General features: G+C 37.8%; 1 protein-coding gene across 1 annotated transcript in view; it reads left to right on the plus strand.

The window, feature by feature from the left end:
• PPM1D (protein phosphatase, Mg2+/Mn2+ dependent 1D) overlaps positions 1-23109 on the plus strand; it is a 30206-nt gene continuing 7097 nt past the window's right edge. Inside the window, exons 1-4 of the mRNA XM_016204766.2 lie at positions 1-644; positions 7555-7783; positions 13514-13638; positions 21128-21318. Of these exons, the coding sequence (XP_016060252.2) occupies positions 173-644; positions 7555-7783; positions 13514-13638; positions 21128-21318 (1017 nt within the window). The 5' untranslated portion in view covers positions 1-172. The remainder of the gene's footprint in view (positions 645-7554; positions 7784-13513; positions 13639-21127; positions 21319-23109) is intronic.

Genomic DNA, 23109 nt, shown 5'->3' on the forward strand with positions numbered 1-23109 from the left:
CGCGGACAAGTCCCGACAGCGCGCGCCCCACCGCCTCCCGCGCCGGGACCGCCCCCTCCCCCTTTCGGCGGCGTCGAAGATAAACAATAGTTGGCCGGCGACCGCGGAGAGTGTCTCCCGCCGCCGGATTCGGCGGGCTGAGTGGGACCGGCGGGATCCCGGCCAGCCGGCCATGGCGGGGCTGTACTCGCTGGGAGTGAGCGTCTTCTCCGACCAGGGCGGGAGGAAGTACATGGAGGACGTTACTCAAATCGTGGTGGAGCCCGAGCCGACTGCTGAAGAAAAACCCTCACCTCGGCGGTCGCTCTCTCAGCCGTCGCCTTCGCAGCCGTCACCGCCGGCTCTTCCCGGCGGCGAAGTCTCGAGGAAAGGCCCAGCGGTGGCAGCCCGAGAGGCTCGCGACCCTGCCCCGGACGCCGGGGCCTCGCCGGCTCCCGGCCGCTGCTGCCGCCGCCGCTCCTCTGTGGCATTTTTTGCCGTGTGTGACGGGCACGGCGGGCGGGAGGCGGCACAGTTTGCCCGGGAGCATTTATGGGGTTTCATCAAGAAGCAAAAGGGATTTACCTCATCCGAGCCCGCGAAGGTTTGCGCTGCCATCCGCAAGGGCTTCCTCGCCTGTCACCTCGCCATGTGGAAGAAACTGGGTAAGTTCCCTGGCTTGTTTGGCGCCCGCTTCTTTTTCAGGCAGTTGGGGGGCTTGTATAGCGCCAGCACCGCGTGGGCCCCGAACCCCATCAAAGTGCACGTCGCTGGAAATGAAGACTCTTGGTCTAACAGCACTTTCCGGGGTGGAGGTCCAGGCAAACAGTGGCGTTGGGAAAGGATTCCTGCCTCCCTGCAACCACTCCTCGCCTTCTTTCCACCCTCCAGGGATCAATGGGAAGCCGGCCTGTCCCTCCGCGGCTTCACTTTGGTGGCAGCCGGCGAAAATGTGTTTGAAGCCTGGCGCCAGATTTTTCCCAAAAGATGAACTGAAGACAGGTTGTTGTCTGGCCTGTGCGGGAGATGGCAAAAATTAGTCTTCCTTTAGGACCTGTCATCCTTTTGCTCATGAAGGACTTGTCCCTATCGGTTGCCTCCTATCGTGGTGTCAGTTCTCCAGATTGACCCCAGGTCGCCCATAGTTGGAGTAAACTGTTGGCTATTTTAGGAAGGCTAAAATGTAATCATCCAGCGGCTTCAAGTCTTGAAAGGAATTCGGTTTTGTTGACTGTACAATGTTTTTAGGATCTTTATGCTTGGACTGCTTATGAAAAACAAAAGCGCCAAATGCATCGTTACATCTTAAACTGTGCCCACATTAAATTCTGCCAGGCTTTTAGAAAGTACAGTACCCGTTTTCGGGGTAGTTGGCCTTAGTTGTATGCTGTCAGATAGTTCTCAGCAGTTCCTACTTTTAAAAGTACTTGTAAATTGTAACAGCCTGTCAAAGTAGCAAGAGGTAAGGGGAATTTACTGGTATGCTAAAAGGAAATAGAGACCTTAATAGCTAAAAATTCGGTCTAGTTGTAGTTTTACCTAAGCTTTAAATGTTTTCTAAAGCAGCCAGTGTCTCTGTAGCCAACGAATTATATCATACAGAGTTATAGTTGCTTTTCCATTGCTCTGAATGGTGGCATGAATCTTTTCTTTTTTAAAAAACATGTCTTTATTGATTTCAGAGAGAGAGAGATAGAAACATCAATGATGAGAGTCATTGATCGGCTGCCTCCAGCAAGCCCCCTGATGGGGATGGATCCCACAACCCCCGGCATGTGCCCTGACCGGGAATCGAACCTCTATCTCCTGGATTATAGGTCAGTGCTCAACCTTTGAGCCACGCCGCTGTGGCTGGCATGAATCTCTTTTAGAGAAAATACTTATGTCATTTAAAAGATCCTCTGGTTTATGGTAGCATAATTTACTTTCTTTTTAGCAGAGGGATAGAGACACAGAGAAGGGTGTAAAGATTGGTCAAACACAGAGTATTTTAAGAAAGGTATTGCCATAGAATTGTAGACTAGCTTCTTTCAGTCCGTGTTCTATTTACCTGGCTTTCTGCCAAGAATAATTTGATTGACTCATAGAACAACCAGTCTGCCTATTGGAGGCGTTTCCCATCCAATCCCAGAGGCCCCTATTATGGATTTGTTTTGTTTTTGTGCAGGCAGAGCAGTGCTGAAAGCACTGCAGTATATTCCAGAAATATGTCATTATGCTGTCTGCAGTGCAACTAGGAGTGGACAGCAAGACAAGATAGAGGAAGATTAGACACAGAACTATTTTGAGTCCTGTTTATATAGCAGTAGATTTGAAGCAATATGAATTTGCCATGTTTTTAACTGAAAGGATAAAGTATAAACCCAGTTACTTGAGAATTTTTTAATAAAACAGGGATCATGACAAATGTGAACGTGTATGTTTTTTGATGTACATTTACCTTTTGAATCAAGCTTTGAGAGCCTTATGTACCTGTCAGATGTTAAAGTTTGCCTCATTCCACAGCTAAACTTTGTACTCCATCCTTAAAACTTGAATAAAAAAAGAATATGCTGAGTAAATGGAAATCTTGACACAGGAGATTCAGGTTTTTAAAAAAATGGTACTTCAGTCCCAAATTCATGGATGGGTCCTTATTTTCTGTAGAACAAACTAACTATATTTATAATCTGTAGGCCAAGCCCTTCCCAGTCCAACTTCAGACTCCCTATTCAGTTTTATCTGTTATACACATTTTTATCACAATCTACTTGCTTTTTATCCCAGGATACAGTGAAATATTCCATTTTCTTGAATTCCCTCCCTCTTTCCAAAAAAGGTAACTGAAAAATATACTCCTAAGTCTCTAAGTCAGTATGTTTTCTGTGAAGAGTTCTGTTTCTTTTGGAATTAAACATCCATCCTTTATTTCTAATTTTGTAGTACTCAATGGGTTATAGCAGTGGTTCTCAAACTTTTGCTCTCAGAACTCTTTGTACTCTTTAATGATTGAGAACCACAAAAAGCCTTTATGTGGGCTACATCTATTGTATTTACTACTATATGTGAGATTTAAACTGAGAAATTAAAAAAATTATTACTCTAAAAAATAAACTTACGTTAATATATTTTTAAAAGAATAATCACACCCCCCCCCCCAAATAAATGTTGAAATAGTATTCTCATATCTGCTTCTGTCTTGTCTGGTTGAAGCATATGAAGAAAAGGAAGCCTCACACATATATGTAGTAGGGAAAAGAGGAATAGTTTATTAATCTTTTTAGATAATTGTGGGTATTGTTTACTAGTTTCTTAAAGTTAGTCAAAGTGGAATCTGAAACCTTATGAATGAGCTTTTTGTCATTTTTACATTAAAATCCATTGGTTTCTCTTGCAAGATTGAAAATAAATTTTTTACCCAGGTATGATTTTATGACATGATGTATTAGTCATTTGGAAAATATTGGGTTACTGAATTATGCAGATCTTCTAAATATTCATGCATTTTATTATACAATAGCAAAATGTCACAATTGTTAATATCGCTGATTTCATTAGAGAAGTATTTTTCTTTTAGTTTTCAGTTACAGTTCATATTCAATATTATTTTGTATTAGTTTCAGGTATGCACCATAGAGGTTACACAGTCATATTCTTTATAAAGTGGTTTCCCCCACAACCTGGTACCATACCTAGTTATTACAGTATTATTAACTATATATATTCCCTATGCTGTGCTTTACATCCCCATAACTATTTTGTAATTACCAATTTTTACTTCTTAATCCCTTCACCTTTGTCACCCAGTTCCCCAATCTACCTCCCCTCTGGCAACCCTCAGTCTGTTTTCTGTGTCTCTGTTTCAATTTTGTTTGTTCATTTATTTTGTTCTTTAGATTCCACATATAAGTGAAATCATATGGTATTTGTCTTTCTATGGCTGACTTACTTCACTGGGCATAATACCTTCTAGGTTTGTCCATGCTGTCTGTTGCAAACTAAAATTTCATTCTGTTTTATGGCCTAGTAGTATTCCATTGTATACATGTACCTCAACTTTTTAATCCACTTGTCTATTGATGGGCACTTGGGTTGCTTCCATATCTTGGCTATTGTAAATAATGCTGCAGTGAACATGGGGGTGCATATATTTTGTCAAATTACCGTTTTAAGTTTCTTCTGGATATATATTTATATGTGTATACACACCCCCCCCCACCCCCCCCCCCACACCCACACCCATAAGTGGAATCGCTAGGTCATAAGGCAGTTTCATTTTAATTTTTTGAGGAATCTCCATGTTTTTCATAGTGGCTACATCAGTCTGCATTCCCACCAACAGTGGACAAGGGAGGGTTCCCTTTTCTCTACCTTCTCACCAACATTTGTTGTTTGTTGATTTATTGAAGGTAGAAATATGAGATCAGAAAGGACATTCAGGGGTTTCTGGAGTATAGGCAATATTATGTCTTTCTTAACCAGGTGGTGTTCATTTTATAATTATTCAGTAAAGTGCACATTTATGTTTTATGGCCTTTTCGATATGTATGCTATGTTATGTTTCACAGTTTTTTTAAGTTAAAAGGAAACAAATAAGGCATCAGTTTTGCAGGCATAGATCACAGCAGACAGTTCCCTAGCCCATCCAGTTCTGTAGTTTGGTTATAGTCATCATTTCTAGAAGCTCAGCCTAGTATATACTGTATGTTTCTTTAGCCCTTTTCAATTATTTTGTGGGTTAACTATAGCTTTTGCTAAATCTTTTTTTTTTTTTAAAAAAACAAGCTAGAACAGATTCTGCAGCTAAGAATCCAAAATAAAAAGTCTCTTATGCCCAGCTAGCATGTCTCAGTGGTTGAGTGTTGACCTATGAACCAGGAGGTCAAGGTTTGATTCCCAGTCAGGGCACATGCCTGGGTTTCAGGCTCAACCCCCAGTAGGGGCCGTGCAGGAGGCAGCCAAACAATGACACTCTCTCATCATGGATGTTTCAATCTCTCTTTTCCTCTCCCTTCCTCTCTCTGAAATCCATAAAGACATATTTAAAAATAAATAAATAAAATAAAAAACATATTTTAAAAAGATCTGTTATCACAATAAAGGTAAATGAGGTGAACTCCCAGAAAGAAGGGTTAAGCACATTTAGAAAATAAGTACCTGCAGTATGCAAGTACTTCGACTGTTTGCAAAAAGCACCTAAAACAAAATGAAAAAGATAAAAAAAGCTAAAAATAAAAGGATATTTAAAGACACAATATTAACATTCAAATCACATTTTTGGTCAAAGGCACTAATATGTACAAAGAGATATGCTGCAATGATCTAAAAATACTGAATGTGTTCCCTATTCATTTGAAATGTCACCTTTTATCATATGCTACATTTTGTCTCAGCTCTATTTCTAGACTCATCCTACTCATCTATTTATGGTACTTAAATAGGGATTTTAAGTATCCCCCAATTCTTTTTTTTCATTATTAAGTATTTTTCCAGATAAACTTTAGAAGCATCTTGCAAAATTAAAAAAACAAACCTTGTTGAGGTTCTGATTGAAACTGCAGTGTATACTATTTATACATTAAGGAACTGACATTTTTAAAATTTGCTTTCCTTAATTAGTCTTTCTTGTTTTCCACTTTACATTCGAGTCTTTTAATTTTTAAAAAATGACGAATCTAGGAACATTAAAAAGACAGTATCAGATAGTATATGAACTCTAACTTAAGGAAAGTAGGTTAAACAAGAAAATATGCATGAATCATTAGAACAAAGACTAATACATTTTATAACAAAATTTTATAACACAACATTGTAGAATGTTCTCTGATAAATTTAAAACTTGGCATACTTATGTACTTACCATGTACCAATTAATATATACAGTCATTTAACTCTCAGGAGGTAGGTACTATCATTAACTCCATTTTAGAGATGAGGATACTATGGCACAAAGAGGTTTCACCCAAGAGTGCACAGGTAATAAGTGGAGATGCTGGGATTCAAACCCAGCCAATATATCATACTCCTAATCACTATGCTGAGTTCTTACAGAATTCTAATGCCACAGTAGTACGAAGATGTAAAAGCCTTCAGGAAAGCAAAATAAAAGCAACATAGCTTTTCCTTCATTTGGATTATTTCCTAAGGGAAAAAAAATCTCAAAAGCTGAATTATTTGGCTAAAAGAATGTATTTGATTCAAAAAACAAAAAACAAAACCCCAAAAAACCATACAAGTTTAATTATTAACCTTCTAAGTGATATGTGACCATTTCACATGTAGCTGTACACCAAAGAAAGAGATACCCACACTGAATAACTGCTGAAGGAATGGCTCAGGTAATTCTGGGGCAACAGAACACAACCATAGTCCATTGGTCAAGAGTTAAGAAGGTCAGGTACTAAATAGGATTTTGAATCCAGCCCACTTCAAACCCAATGAAATCCCTCACTTCCCCAACAGGTTGTTTAGTTGCCAAATCACCACCATAACTAATAGCTTCCCTTCATAGGTCTTAATCGACAGGTTAGGAAGCCTATTATGGTAGAAAAGTCCAAGTGCAAGACTTTGAAGCACCCCACCAAAGACAATCTCCAAAATAGTAAGTTAAAAGCATTATCACATCTCTCAAAGAATCGAGAAGATTGATGTCACCATTGAAACATGAAATCAGGGACAGTGATCCTATATATTGCATTCTGTAGTTGACCATTGTAAAAGTCTGATAGCCCTTGGGAAATGACAGTGGATTATAATCAAATGGTGATTCCAAATGCAGCTGCTGTTTCTGATTTATTCTCTTTACTGAAAGAAATACAGGCTTGGCTATCTGGTATGCATCCAGCATCAGGGCCCTGATGAAACTGCTACCTAGATTTGTGGAGGTATCCAGGCTTCTGATATTTGAGACCTATTTCTTCAGGTTTGCTTTTTCTTTTTTGGATACAAGTTTAGTTATTAACCTTCTAAGTGATATGTGGCCATTCTACAAGTAGCTGTACACCAAAGAAAGAGATACCCACATTGAATAACTACTGAAGGAATGGCTCAGATAATTCTGGGGCTACAGAGCACAACCACAGTCCATTGGTCAAGAGTTAAGAAGGTCAAGTACTAAAGATTTTTTGTGTTTGACATCAGGGACTCAAAGTTTTCTTTTCTATCTTGTCCCATTTTTTGTAAGTTTCTAAATATTCATGGGTCTGTTTCTCTGCTCACTGTTCTGTTTTGTTGGTTCATTGGTTTAAAAGTTTTCCATAAAGGTCTTGTTAGGGATATGTTAGCATTGTTCCTTGGATATACAGGGTGGGGCAAAAGTAGGTTTACAGTTGTTTGTATGGAAAATTATTCAATAATAATATAAGAATAAACTCTGTTTTGCATATTCACGACTGTACACCTACTTTTGCCCCACCCTGTATTGATGAAAGGATTAACCCAAATCCTTTAATAGCTTTCAAAATATTAAAAAAAAAATTTCCAATGCCAATTAAAATTTTAACATGCTAATTCAGCATATGATACATTAAATGTATCAGAATAAAACACATTAATGTTTATGCCTGGAAGAGTAAAATATTTTATTTCTTATTGCAGCAGAATGGCCAAAGACTATGACTGGTCTTCCCAGCACATCAGGGACAACAGCCAGTGTGGTCATCATACGGGGCATGAAGATGTATGTAGCTCACGTGGGTGACTCAGGTGTGGTTCTTGGAATTCAGGATGACCCGAAGGATGATTTCGTCAGAGCTGTGGAAGTAACACAGGACCATAAGCCAGAACTTCCCAAGGAAAGGGAACGAATTGAAGGACTTGGTGGGAGGTAATCATGTGCTGTTTTGTCTTCCTCTCTTCGTTCTATTTAGTCCTTTTCTGCTTTACTAACCAGATTGCCCTGATTCTCCCTTTTGATGAAGTTACTTCCTCGGTATTACAGGTTTTTAGTTTGCCCGATAAAGTACCCATGTGCATTCATATTTATCTCATTACTTTGAATTGACTTTTCTTTCTGATAATGGCTCCAAAGGGAAATAATATTTTAGTAGGACTCAAGTAACAACATATACAAGTATTTGTTGAAAACCTTTTACCTGAGTAATGGTCAGCATGACCTTCACAATTTCAACTGAGCAGCCCTTAGAGTTCCAGAATAGAACAGTTTGAATCTGACTTCAGGAATAGAATTTTGTTGAGATTAACCTTCAGCTTTTTTCTTTGATTTCCAAGTCATGCGTGCTGCAAACCTTTCTTCTTATTTTCTTTTCTGTTTCAACTTACTGTCTCAATATGTAGTTTATAAACTATGAGCTGAAATTGACTTCAATATGATATTTTTATGATACAAACTAAAATGTAAGATTATTCTAAAATAATAAGAGGGATAAATAGCATGAGAAAAATAAAAAATTATTCCAATACTTATTTGTAAAAATCGAGGGTCTAAGGCAGGTTAAATGTTTTCTAAATAAGCATTCTAATGAGAGACTTATGATATTACTTGTCTCTCTTGCTTTTAGTAAATCAAAATAGTCTTTTTCAGAGCAATAATAAACTAAGAAAAAGAATTAACATTCTTTTTTTTAAAGGACTCTATTTTATTTGTTTTTTAATATGCCTTTATTGATTTCAGAGAGAGGAGGGGAGATGGAGAGACAAGAGAGATAGAAATATCAGTGATTGATTGGCTGCCTCCCACAGGCCCCATACTGGGAGTCGAGCCTGAAACCTGGGCATGTACCCCGACCGGGAATTGAATCGTGATCTCCTGATCATAGGTTGATACTCAACCACTGAGTCACACTGGCTGGACTCTCTGGAATTTTAAAACCTAAGCTGTGTAGTATGGAAACAAGTTAATTGTTTTCTCGATGGTCACTAGTAACCACTTGAACAGTTATACATCTTTTTCTTATAAATTAGGTTTACCAGGCATACAACCCTTCTTCAATGGGAAGTTGACCTCGAGTTTACCCTCTTCTAGGACTGTTTCTCTGGTTAGGATAAATATGGAATGTCAGTTCTAGTATAAGGCAACATTGCTTATTGTAGAATGACCCTTGAATGGAATTGCACCTAGTTAGGGAAGATTTTGAATGGACAAAAAGTTCTGTTGGGAAGCACAGACCTCAGCTGCCCTGTGTACATGCAGTTCCATTTGTGCAGGGACCAAGAAGTCCTGGGCTATTAAAAGACACTGATTTTTGCCCTGGCCGGTGTGGCTCAATTGGTTGGGCATTGTCCATGTACCAAAGGGTTACTGGTTTGATTCCCGGTCAGCGCATTTGCCTGGATTGCAGGTTGTTCCCTGGTGAGGGGTGTGCAGGAGGCAGCTGATTGATGTTTCTCTCTCATCAATGTTTGTTTCTTTCTCTCTCTTCCTTCCTCTCTCTCTAAAAATCAATAAACAGCCTGGCAGGTGTGGCTTAGTTGGTTGAGCATTGTGCCATGCACCAAGAGGTCACTGGTTCGATTCCTGGTTGGGTTACATGTCTGGGTTTCAGGCTCGATCCCCAGTAGAGGGTGTGCAGGAGACAGCCAATCTATATTTCTCTCTTGATGTTTCTATCTCTGTCTCCCACTCTTGTCCCCTATCTCTGAAAAAAATCAATGAAAACATATTTTAAAAAAATTAAAGAATTAAAAATCAATAAAAATACTAAATTAAAAAAAAGAGAGACTGATTCCTGAGGCATATGAGACTCACCTATGGCATATGAAGCTCACTTGGAGGTGGGAGGCTACAGAATGGCTCCTGGATTTCCCTAAGGGTCATTGCTGAAAACAACATGATTGAAGCTGCTTGCTCATATCCTGTGTTTCCTGTTCTATATCCCATAAAGTTAAATGAGCCTGGTTTCATGCTATAATCTATTTGATCCTTTGAGTGTGAAGGTCAGTCTGTATGACAGTTTGCATGACACTGCTGGTAGTCATGCAAAGTGGGCTTTGTAATTATAAACTGAATTCCTGTTTATATTTGGGACTTTCTGGGCTTTTAATTTTTTTATACTGTATGTACATGTACCAGTACCATACTTAAAAAAAAAAAAATCTATTGATTTCGGGGAGAGAGGAAGGGAGAAGGAGAGAGAGAGAGAAACATCAATGATAAGAGAGTTGTCATTGATCAGCTGCCTCCCGCATGCCCCAGACTGGGGATCAAGCCCGCAGCCCGGGCATGTGCCCTGACCTGGAATCGAACCTCGATTTCCTGGATCCTAGGTCAATGCTCAACCGCTGACCCATGCCTGGCTGGGCTTGTACCATACTTTTTAAATTGAGGCTATATTATAGTTTTTAACACTGGTAGGCCTGATCCCTTCTCATTAATCTTTAAAATATTTTTTTCTTGACTATTCTTTCTTTATTTTTCTATATGAATTTTTAAATTATATTTTCTTTGATTTTCTTAACTTCCTTTTGAGTTTATGTTTTTCTGTGTTATCTCTTAAAATACCATCTGGATAATTGGACAGATGCTCTTTGCTATTTGGGAGCAGGTGTCTTTTTGCATAAATTGAGCTGTTTTATTATAAGTTATTTCCTCCTTTCCCTCTGTCTCACCCTAGGCAACTGGCCAGTGCTCTGTTTTTCCAGCCTTCTGTTGCTGCTCAGTCAGCTCTCTGCATATCAGGCTGTTCTTTTGTGTATGCCTTCCAACCATACAGAGGAGTGAGGAGAGAAATAAAAGCAGCATTTCTTATAACATTGTTTTGGTTTTTTGATTCTTGATTTAAAGCTTTAATCAGTACCATTATTTTGTCTTTTGTTCCTCAGAAACCTAGAGACCATAATATCTTTTAATATTAGATATTAAGTGAGCTCCTAGTAGAGTTATATTGGAAGCAATTTGGGTAGCTACTATAATTACTTACGTATTGGGTCTTATTTTTAGGGAGCAGGTTTATGAAAGACCAATAGGGCTTAAGGTGTTAGGAAGGCAGAATGTTGGTATCTCTTCTATAATTCTTACGTTTCATAGATTTTTCTGAATGATGGATTTAGTCGTTATTCTCTGATTTGTGTTTTTTATTTTTTTTATCTTTTTAAGGGTTTTTTTTTCTGATTTGCTTTTTGAGGATCAGCATGGAAGAGAGCATAAAATTACAAAATGACTGCCTTTGATAGTCTTACCCTTGTTATGACCTAGAACAGTGTTGCTTTCAGAATTGCTAATTAAACTCAAAAAGGATAGTAAATGAGCAACTCTCTTGAAATTTTTTTTTTTTTTTAAATATATCTTTATTGATTTCAGAGAGATGAAAGGAGAGGGAGAGAGAGAGATAGAAACATCAATGATGAGAGAGTCATTGATCGAGCCCACAACCCGGGCATGTGCCCTGACCGGGAATCGAACCCCGATTGCCTGGATCCTAGGTCGACGCTCAACCGCTGAGCCACGCCCGGCTGGGCTTGAATTTTTCTTCTGTGTTAACATTGACAATATTTTCTGATCATCGTATACTTGCTTCATTCCTCCCTTGTGCTGTCCACTAGCCACATATGGCTGTTTAAATTTAAGTGTAAATTAATTAAAATCAAATAGAATTCAGTTTCTCATTTGCACTAGCCACATTTGCAGTGCTCAATAGCCACACAGGGCTAGTGACTACTATATTTGGACAGTGCAGGGTAAACATTTCCATCATTGCAGGAAGTTTCATGAGACAGAGTTGCTCAAATCTCCTGGCCTGCCCTTATCAGATGAGCTTGTTTTCTACTTTAGAAAGAAGACTGACAATAGAGATGGGGGGGAAAACCAATAGAGATTGGTCTCTCAACCTGTGCCTAGTATTATTGAAATGGGAAGCTGACCCATCTGCCATATTCATGGTTTTTGTTTGTTTGTTTGTTTTGCTCGGAGGAAGATTGTTATTTTCTCATTTATAAGGTTTATGCCTTTATTTTTACTTCTCTTAGGATTTTTATCCCATTCGTTATTTCTTCTCTCTCTAGTATCTTTATTCCTTTGAAGTTAGAGCAGAGATATAAAAGTCATAGATGGAGGATAACCAGCTGGCTGCTGCTGAGGTGTACAGCAGGCATTTCATAGTGACATTCATTTGGAGGTGGTCATCATCATTTCCCTTGTCATCAGTTTTCCATATCTTGAAGCCAGTTTAGATTCATTGTTCATTCAGTTTAGGGGAGTAGAGTCGTAGTACTCAAAGGCAACATAGTAAACTAATAAGAGACTCATACATCAGGATGTCATAGTACTTCTTAGTGAGAAAAATAACTGACAAGATGACCACATATTGTCAGGTGGCCTGTTGTAGGTGAAATAAAATTTCAGATTATAATCAAAGGGTTTCTGGGTGCACATGGGACCTGAGTAAGAAGATTAATTATATTATCTTAATGTCACCTGTCTTTGAGACTCTTGGGAATGATTCATTCTGTCTTATGCATGTATCTGTCAGATGGACCTAATATTGTTTCTTGAAATACGCTTTGCTACTCTACACCCAACTTTTCTAGCTTTCCGTAGGAACATTTTTCGTCTATTGATTTTTTAAAAAGATTCAGGTAGATTATGATTAAACTGATTTAAGGGTCAGCTTCCCATTTCAATAATACTAGGCACAGGTTGAGAGACCAATCTCTATTGGTTTTCCCCCCCATCTCTATTGTTTTTGATTAGAACTTTTTTTGCTACAAGACTTGGCCATATTTCCATGTTTTAGGCAACTTAGAGTATACTAACTCCTCAGGGTGCTAATTATAGATTTCTTTTGCTCCTATGCCAAATTTCTAGGATTTTTTTTTTTTATTCTGTAATTCCTAAATCTACATTTTTACAAATCTGTTTCCACACTGTAATCTTATACTTCTACTTACAGAAATATCTAAACACATAGGTATTTCTATTGAGGTGTATTGCCTATTAATTCCTCAAATCAAAAATATAAAAACTAGCCTGGCCGGGCGTGGCTCAGTGGTTGAGCATCGACCTAGGATCCAGGCGATTGGGGATCGAGTCCCAGTCAGGGCACATGCCTGGGCTGCGGGCTCGATCTCAGGTCGGGGGCGTGCTGGAGGCGGCTGATCAATGACTCTCTCATCATTGATGTTTCATCTCTCTATCCCTCTCCTTTCCTCGCTCTCAAATCAATAAAGATATAGTTAATAAAAACTAAAGGTCTGAGTACTCTCAAATCCCTCAAAAATTATATAACCCTTTCTTTTTAATTTCTTCTATCACTATTTAATTCCTCTCATTTCTATCCTCTTCTTCTTCCTCTCCTCAATTTTTTTCATTATCAGGTTATCTTGCTTTTTTTTTTAACATAATATCTACACATTTTTCATTACTTCCATTCCATTCTGTTTAGCCTACTTTAGTAATCTTCAAATTCTCCTCATCGTAATCTACCCTATTTTATCTTTCCTCTCTGAACAGGAACTTTGGCTTATGCATCTTTGTATCTGAAACAGATTGTCATTGTTTTGTGATAATGTAATCTAATTTTATTAGTTATTTAACACATAGAACTACTGTAGTTGTTATGTTTTGATCATTTAGAGTATTTATGTGAACTCTGTCTTTTAGTGTGATGAACAAGTCTGGGGTGAATCGTGTAGTTTGGAAACGACCTCGGCTCACTCATAATGGACCTGTTAGAAGGAGTACAGTTATTGACCAGATTCCTTTTCTGGCAGTAGCAAGAGCACTTGGTAAGTACAACTTACATTTGGTGAAATCATACTGGATTTTCTACAATATACAGTGACAAAAAGAGATTCAAAATCCTTACTCGGTACATAATGGGGGTAGAAATGTGATGACATTATTATATTAAATGCTTTAAACCTAATTGAGGGGAAGGTTAAAGTTTATATTTTAATGCCAGTTGCTCTTTGATCATGAGTTATGTTCAGTGTTTTGCTAATTCCCATCTATACTTAGGGAAGTAAATGTATGCCTAGGCTTGATACTACCTTTAAAACTATTTTTAAATGTCCTTCTTTACTTCAACCACTTCTATTTCTCTTAAGGGTCTTCAAAGCTCTTTTTTTCTTTAGGTAGAAAAGTAAATTGTCCATGACAAAAAAAAATACTTTCTGGTCTACCTGGTTTTAACTAGCATATCCAATATAAAAATCTTACCTTGGATGTGCTAAATTTTATTCTAAAGAAATTTTACTAAAAAATATTTTTTATTCTTAGAAAACACCATTTTTTTCCCTTCTTGCCCTCTTTTCTCTAACAGACACTGGAATACTAGACTTAAGTTCAGAACATTATTTGGGAGACATCTATTTTCATAGTAGCATTTCATATGAAAAAGAACTAGGGATTTTTTATAGTTGATTACTCGTGTTTATGATAATACAACACTGTTAAGTATAATTTAGTCATAAAAAATAAATAATGCAGTCTTAAAATGCAGTAATACAGTAGAATATTTAGAATAAGGGAATGGTTATGCCACTACATACTTTATCCAGAGGGTGACCACATTGGAGATGGTTCTAAGATCATATTATAATAGAAAGAAAACTACTTAATTGGATGGGTTTTTAAAAATGTCTCAGGTACTATAGAAGCGCTTTATATGTTCTTTCATTTTTACACTTTATAAAATGGCAGGAAGGTAGAAATTATTTCCAGTTCATCAGTTAAAAAACTGCCTTAGCAGATCTAGTCAATTGACCAAGTACACATAGTTGGCATTTTGAGTACAGCTTTGTCTAACTTAAGAATATAAGCTCTTCCCACTATATGATGCTGCTATTCTCCTAAACTTACACAGCATAAATTTGCAGGGTGTAGCCTGGAATAGAAATACTGAGGACACTTACAGCTGGCTTAATATTTGTGAAGTTCTCTCATTTAGAAGAGGGATTAGCCTGATTTTTTTAAGAAGTAGCTGTAAAGAGCTATAAAAAAGAGAAGCAGATTTTTTAGCTCAGCAAAACAAATTATTGCAGCTGATAAAATGTAAATAACATTATTTTGTGAACTGTAGTGGGTCTTTCCTTCACAAGAAGTGTTCAAGTGGCTAAATGGCTACCCGTTGTGGTTAGCATGGATTTCTACATTGGGTAGGAAGCTAGAGAATATAAGACTTTGAGGGTCTCATTGTTCTCAGAGTCCATGGTAATAATGTTAAAATTGTTGATCTTTGGATTAGTTTTTCTTCATAATCAAAAATACCTTCTTTTTTCAACTTGCTATTTTCATTGTGCATTGTTTTTGAGATTTATCCATATTTATAAATGCAGTTTTAGTTCAAATCCATTGCTGTACATTCAGTTTCATTCTGAAACTATATTTTCTTCCACAGCTTGATGGGTGGTCTTTTAGGTTATATCCATGCATTTGCTATTATGAAAAATGATGCAATAAATATCTCCTTGCATACATGTATGAGATGTCTTTAAGGGACACATACAATATGATAATATTTCTGCAATAAACAGGGGAGGCTACTTGAGGCTGGGGGTAACTAGCCTAAAGGCTCTAGCCACCTGGGTCCCAACCTTCTGACTCAAGGTTTCACTCAACCCATCCAAGGCATACCAGTTGGAAAGCTCAGTAATCTATAGATATGTACATCTTCAGCGTTATTAGATATTGCTAAGTTCCTCCCCAAAGTGATTATATCAGGTTATTAAAATCCCACTGTACTAGTTACTTATTGCTATCGAACAGAATACTCGTAAACTTTGCAGTTTAAAACATCTATTATCTCACATGGCTCAGGAAGCCAGGAGTCGCTTAGCTAGGTGGCTCTGGCCTCAGGGCCTTTCATGTGGTTGCAATCAAGATGTCTGCTATGGCTGTGATCATCTGAAAACTTGAATGGGGTTGGGCATTTACTTCTAGGATGGCTTACTCACATGGCTCTTGGCAGGAAGCCTTAGTTCCTTGCCCTGTGGGCCTCTCAGTAGGGCTGTTTGATGATGTGTCTTCAGGACATGGCAGCTGGCTTCCACAGAATGAGTGATCCAAAGAGAGCGAGGTAGTAGCTACAATGTGTTTTTACGATCTAGTTTCATATTGACACATCATCACTTCCTCCATATTTTGTTTGTTAGCACTGTGTCACTAAGTCTAGCCCGCCCTTAAGTTGAGAGGAATTAAGGTGTACCTCTTTAAAAAAAAAAAGAGTATCAAAGAATTTGTGCACATATTTTAAAACCACACACAGAGTTACCACCTCTTCATGATTGTTCATTCACTAAATATTTATTAAGTTCCTGCTATGTGCCAGGTACTGTTCTAGGTTCTGGGGATTCTACAATGAACAGAACAGTAAAAAATTCCTGGACCTATGGAATTTAGAATTTACTCTATTTTTAGTATGGGGAAACATATGATACACTAAAATAAATAAAAAGAATGTATATTGTGTTATATAGTGAAAAGTGCTATCATGAAAAATAAAACAATGTCATGGGGTTGGGGGTGCAATTTTAAATGGGATGGTCAGAGAGCATCTGAAAAGATGACATTTGAATAAAGATGAGGTGTTGAGACCTGGGAGTGTCTTGGGCAAGAGAATTTAGGCAGAAGGAACAACAAATGCAAATGACCTTACTAGTTTTTATTTATTTTTATTACTGAATTTATTGGAGTGACTTAGGATTTAAAAAAAAAAAAGTTTTTATTGATTTTAAGAGAGGAAGGGAGCCTGGCCGGGCATGGCTGAGCGGTTGAGCATCGACCTAGGATCCAGACAATCGGGGTTAGATTCCTAGTCAGGGCACATTCCCGGGTTGTGGGCTCTATCCCCAGTCAGGGGCGTGCAGGAGGCGGCCAATCAATGACTCTCTCATCATTGATGTTTCTGTCTCTCTCCATCTCCTTTCCTCTTTCTGAAATCAATAAAGATATATTAAAAAAATAAATAAAAAAAGAGAGGAAGGGAGAGATAGGAACATTGATGAGAGAGAACCATTGATGGGTTGCCTTATGTATGCCCCCTGCTAGGGATCGAGCCTGCAACCTGGGCATGTGCCCTGACCGTGAATCCAACCTGCAACCTGTTGGTGCACGGGAAGACACTCAACTCAGCCACAGCGGCCAGGGCAGGATTTTTTTTTTTAAGTGAGCAGCTTGAAAGGCAGGAGTTGCCATTAACTGATACAGCAAAGACTGGAACATCAGCTTTAATGGATTCAGTTTTTGACAAGTTAACTTAGAGGTGCTTACCAGCTGTAAAATGGTGATGTCCAGCTGGCTTCCCTGGTTATGGAATTGACTGTAGATGAGGTCTAGGCTGGAGATTAACAGTTGGGAGCCAGTAGAATAGTGATGTGATGTTCAAAGACTTGTGACTTAATGAGGTCAGCAAGAGATTGAGTGTAGGTAGAAATGGGGAAAGGGCCATGACTGAACCCTGAGATACTATCACTGTTAAAAGTTGGGGGTATAAAAGGAGTAACAAGGCAAAACAAGACTGAAAAATCTGCAAGTAAAATAGAATGAAATTCAGGAGAGCATGTCCTGAAAGCTAAGTAAGAAAGTGTTTCAAGGAGGTGTTTCATTATATGTCAGTTTTACCTCAATTTAAAAAAAAGGTAAGTATTTCAAGTACTGTTGATAGTTCAGGTAAGGGGAGACTGAGAAGTGACCATTGGGTTTAGTAGCAACATGGAGGTCATTGGTTATTTATTTTTTAATCCTCACCTGAGGATATTTTTCCCATTGATTTTTTTTTAGAGAGAGTGGAAGGGAGGGGGAGAGACATCAGTGTGAGAGAGAGACATCGACTGGTTGCCTCCTGCAACGAATCAAACCTGCGACCCTTCAGTCTGTGGGCTGACTCTCTAACCACTGAGCAAAACCAACTGGGGTGGTCATTGGTGATTTTGACAAACTATCTTTTGGTAGGATAGTGAGACTTCAGTCATTATTGGAGTTGGAGCAAGAGGCGGAAAATTTGATATAGCAAGTCTAGACACTCTTCCTAGTTGTTTTATTTTAAAGGAGAGAAATGAGGCTTTAGCTGGAGCAGAAAGTATAGGGCCAAGAGAGGGTTTGTTATTTTAAAAAGGGAAGGAATAATAGCAGTTGATAGGAAAGGTCCACTAGAACAGTGAAAACTCCATGTGGGAGGTAAATGGTTAATGCTATAGTAATGTCCTACAACATTTTAACATAACTTTGTAAACAAATACATGGAAATGAATGAATCTTGATATGAAAGGACTTGGGTAGAAGCAATGAAATTGTTTCAGTTATGAAAAAAATGGCTTCTGTTTTTTTCTTTATTTTACTGTCACATTTTCTCCTAAAAAAGAATACCTTTTATACTTGAACATTTAAGCTAAAAAATGATCTGTTACATTACTTCCTCGGTCCTTATTCTGGCACTTGGGGTAAAAATATTTTAAAGAAATATGGCTCTAGTTTTCTTTAAGTTTAACTTGCTGCATGATAATATTTATTGGCCCATGGTAAGTTAAATGATAGTATTTAGCAATATAATTTTGATTTATGGCCATTTTTCCCCCTTTTTTGTGTGTGAAAGAAATTTGCTTATAAAAATGGGTACCATTTAGGCACTGATAATTAACATGATTACTTGAATACAAATGAAGCAAAGCTGCCTTCTAGTGGCTGCCTGTTGGAATTGCATGAGTGTTGCAAATCATTTATTTGTTTTTTAACTTAAAAAAAAAATTTATTGATTTGAGAGAGAGAGAGAGGAAGGGACACATAGAGAGAAATGTGGATTTGTTGTTCCACTTATTTATGCATTCACTGGTACCCTGACTGGGGATCAAACCCATAACCTTGGCATATTGGAATGACACACTAACCAACTGAACTACCTGGCCAGGATGCAAATCATTTCTTTGAACACACACACACACACACACACACACACACACACACACACACTTTTATTATATTATTATTTTATTTTTTATTTATTGTTGATACTATTATAGATGTCCTCCAGATATTTATTGAGGGCAGTATGTGCCAAGCACATAGTCTTTTCCCTCATGGAAACTCACAGTTTAAAGAGGGGTAGAGACATTCATCAAATGACCACAAAAAGAACTTTAACTTACAACTCCTAAGTACTTGTATATGTGCTAAAGAAAACTTAAAATAGGGGTATTTTACCTAGCTGGAGAGGCCAGAGGAATGATGTTTGAGCTGAGGTCTGAAGAATTACTAGAAGTTAAGAGAGGTAGAAAGTTTGCTCCAGGCATAGGAACTGCATTTGTGAACAGTTCTGTGATGGGGGAAGCATGGTGAATATAAAGGACTCTGATGAAGGCCAGTGTAGCTGGAACAGAGATATTGGGAATAAGAGGCATGGGTAAAATGATAAAATAATGCATTTTTATAGCCTGGATATCTTAAGAACAAGAGTAAACTACTGTAGCCCTGGCCAGTGCTGCTCAGTGGTTAGAGTATTGGCCTGTGAACTGAAGGGTCACAGGTTCAATTCCAGGTCCTGGGTTGGGGTGCGTGTGGGAGGCAACCAAATGATATGAGATCAGTCTTTCTCTCTCACCCTCTCTCTCTTTCTCCCTCCCTTCCACTCTCCCTAAAAATCAGTGAAAAAATATCTTCAGGTGAGGGTTAACAAAAAAAACCCAGTAACCACAAAACAAACAAAAGTAAATTATTGCAGAGTCGGAGTGGGAAATATATAACTAGATTTGTGTGTGTTTTTAAAATTATAGCAAAATACATATAACATTTACTGTCTTAACCATTTTGAGTGTGCAGTTTAGTGGTATGACGTACATTTACATTGTTGTATAGCCATTACCCCATCCATTTTAAATTTGTGTTTTTTTAAAATATGTTTTTATTGATTTCAAAGAGAGGAAGGGAGAGGGAGAGAGAAATGGAATAACAATGATGAGAGAGAATCATTGATCGGCTGCCTTCTGCACTAGGGATTGAACCCGCAACCTGGGCATGTGCCTGGACTGGGAATTGGACCATGACTTCCTGGTTCATATGTCCACGCTCAACCACTGAGCTATGCAGGCGGGGCTTAAATTTGTGTTTTAAAGAGATGGTTTTGGTTGCAGTTTTGGGAATGGATTTGTTGAGGCAACAATTGCTGGAAAGCTCTCTGTGGGAGACTACCCACAGAGGGGTGGGGTGCTGAAATTCACTAGGGGTAAGGACCACTGGGTGTCCTGTGCACTGGCTGGCGGCCACGTGTCCCAGGAGTAAGCAGAGAACATAACTGAAATCAGAAGAAAGGCCTCTTTCTCCTCTGGTTTTCCCCCATTGTCCCTACTGAGGACAAAAGGGAAGTGGCCATTGAACAAATAACCAACAATATATACCACAGTGCCCAAGACCCCTCCCTTAAGTATGTATGGGAATGGCATTCTGTTCCTGTTTTGGTGTAAAAACTTAGTTCAAGGCCCAATTCTGATTCTTCTTTGTTTGATCTCACATGTATGTTTCTCTCTCCCTCTTCCTTCCTCTCTCTAAAAATCAGTTTTAAAAAAATCTTTAAAAAAATCCTTTTGGGATTCTGGTTTGAATTACATTGACTTTATAGGTTATTTTTGGAAGAATTAACATCTTTATAATGTTAAGTCTTCCTACCTATGAATATAGTTTATTTCTCCATTTATTTCTCTAGTTCCAAAAGGAATCTAATTGTAGAATCTTGTCCATAACAGACTATCACACCTTTTGTTAAATTTATTTCTAAGTACTTTATATTTGGTTCACTGTTGTAAATGGAATTGCTTATAATTTTATATTTTCTATTTCTTGCTATTGTGTAGAAATAGAGTTGACTTTTATATATTGGGTTTGTATTTAACAACCTTTATACATGTATCTATTCTGATAATTTATCTAATTTCTTTTTTGTTTCCCATGTAGAAATAAAACTATCTGCAAATAAGGATGGTTTTATTTTCCCTTTTCTGATTTATATATCTGATTTATTTTTATTATCTTACTGTGCTAGAAAGGACCGCCAGTATAATACTGGAAGACAAGTAGTGGTACAGGCATTATTTTATCAGGTTAAGGGAGTTACCTTAAATCTCTAGTTTGCTAGGAGTCTTTTTTTAAATATCATGAATGGATTTTGAATTTTAAACACTTTTCTGCACCTATTGATCTGAACATGTAGATTTTCTCCTTTAATCTGTTGATGTGATACTACTAGTTTGGAAATAATACATCTTGCTACTTCTGCTCCCTGTCCCACAGGTGATTTGTGGAGCTACGATTTCTTCAGTGGTGAATTTGTGGTGTCACCTGAACCAGACACAAGTGTTCACACTCTTGATCCCCAGAAGCACAAGTATATTATCTTGGGGAGTGATGGACTTTGGAATATGATTCCACCTCAAGATGCCATCTCAATGTGCCAGGACCAAGAGGAGAAAAAATACATGATGGTGAGAAGTGACACAGTAATTTGGTATCATTGTGTACTCATTGTTCTTGTGCTTTTGTTCACTGTAAGTAGATTTTTGCATTTGCCTGGCTCTAGAAGTAAGTAAAACATAGATTTTGCAGCTCACTTAGTGGAACGAGATAGGAAATATATAAAACTAGGTAACAAAACACATAACCACTCACTTTATTACGAACAGCCCTCAACTTACTGGCTTTGAAACCTCACCAATTTTTTTTTTTTTTAACTGAGACACAATTCACACCATAACATTTTCTCTTTTAAAGAGTATAATTTAGTGGTTCTTAGTATAAGAAAGTCGTGTAACCATTACCACTATCGAATCCCAGAACATTTTCATCAGTGCTCTCCCTAACAAAGCCCATTACTATTAGCAGTCATTCACTATCTCCCATAACCTCTGCCCCTGGCAATCACTGATCTTTCTGTCTTTATGTATTTGCCTGTTTTGGATATTTCATATAAATGAGATCATACAATAGATGGTCTTTTGTGTCTGACTTCTTTCACTTAAGGATGTTTTCAAGGTTTCACCCATGTTGCTTCTATCTATACTCCTTTTTATGGCTGAATAATTTTTGCGTGTTTTTAGTTCTCTCAGGTATATACCCCGGAATATCCTTTTTTAAGTCAATTGCAAACCTAGAAACAGCCATCAGCGAGAAAGTTCTTTTCCTCCTGATTGGTTTGAAAATTGATTTTTTCTTTATTCTGAGCAATAACAAAGTAAGGAGAATTGGAAGAATGCAGTGTTGTTGATGGCAAGGAGAATTTGGAGGTAGTTGTCAACAGTGTCAAATTCTGTAAAGAACTAGAGGCAGATGAATGGGTTTTACAGTTTGGATATTTTATTAGTGACCTTCCAGGATGAAAAGTGCCAGTTGAAGTGATGAGGGCATTAACAGATTTGAAATGGTGATGAAAGGTACTTTGTGAACCTAGGAAATAGATGTGATGAGTGTTCAAGAAGACAAGGGAATGTGCCATTGTTAGCTTGAAACATAGTGAGGGTCTTGAAAGAGATGTAGTCTTAAGAGAAAGATTGACAGATAAGAGAAGTAAGGGATATTGATTGGATAAAAGTCCAGAGCACATGGAAATAACTGGAATCAAAGTCTCAAGGGGATAGGCTATTCTTGAAAAAGATGATCTTTCTCTATGATGAGAGAAATGATAAAACTATATTTTGGGATGAAAAGGAGGCAAAATAAAAGAACTTGTATTAAATTGCCTCCATTCATTTACTCAGCTAACGTATTAGGTACTAGGTACAGGGAAGGCAAAGGTAAATAGAATATGGCCCTTGCTGAGCATTTTCCACCCTATTTCAAATAGGATATGTAAATAGCTATCCATACTATTTGATTATGAGTTGTTTAAAGATAAGAATTGTGTCTTGATTCATTTTTACAACCTTGGGGCTAGCATGTTGCATTTGGTCAGTGACACCAGATATAAAAGAAAGATTAAATAAAGATCATTTTGTCTTTTGGATTTAGAATTCTTTAATGATGAGAGAGAGACATTTTAGTGGCATGATGAGACCAAAAGCCAGTTTGTAGTGGATTGGAAGAATCTATTTATAAATGTTAACGTGTTTTTAGAATGAGTATTGAAGGAAGTATGTATACGACAATATTTAGAACAAGTGTTATGAAAACAGGGAGAAGATAGGAAGCTGGGGAAGACTGCATAAGGAAGTTTCATGGGTGAGAGTGATATTTGAACAAGTCTTAAAGATAGGTTGAATTTACTTGGTAATAGATTAGAG

This window comes from Miniopterus natalensis, chromosome 17 (assembly GCF_054644295.1).
Source record: "Miniopterus natalensis isolate mMinNat1 chromosome 17, mMinNat1.hap1, whole genome shotgun sequence".
Taxonomy (NCBI): Eukaryota; Metazoa; Chordata; class Mammalia; order Chiroptera; family Miniopteridae; genus Miniopterus; species Miniopterus natalensis.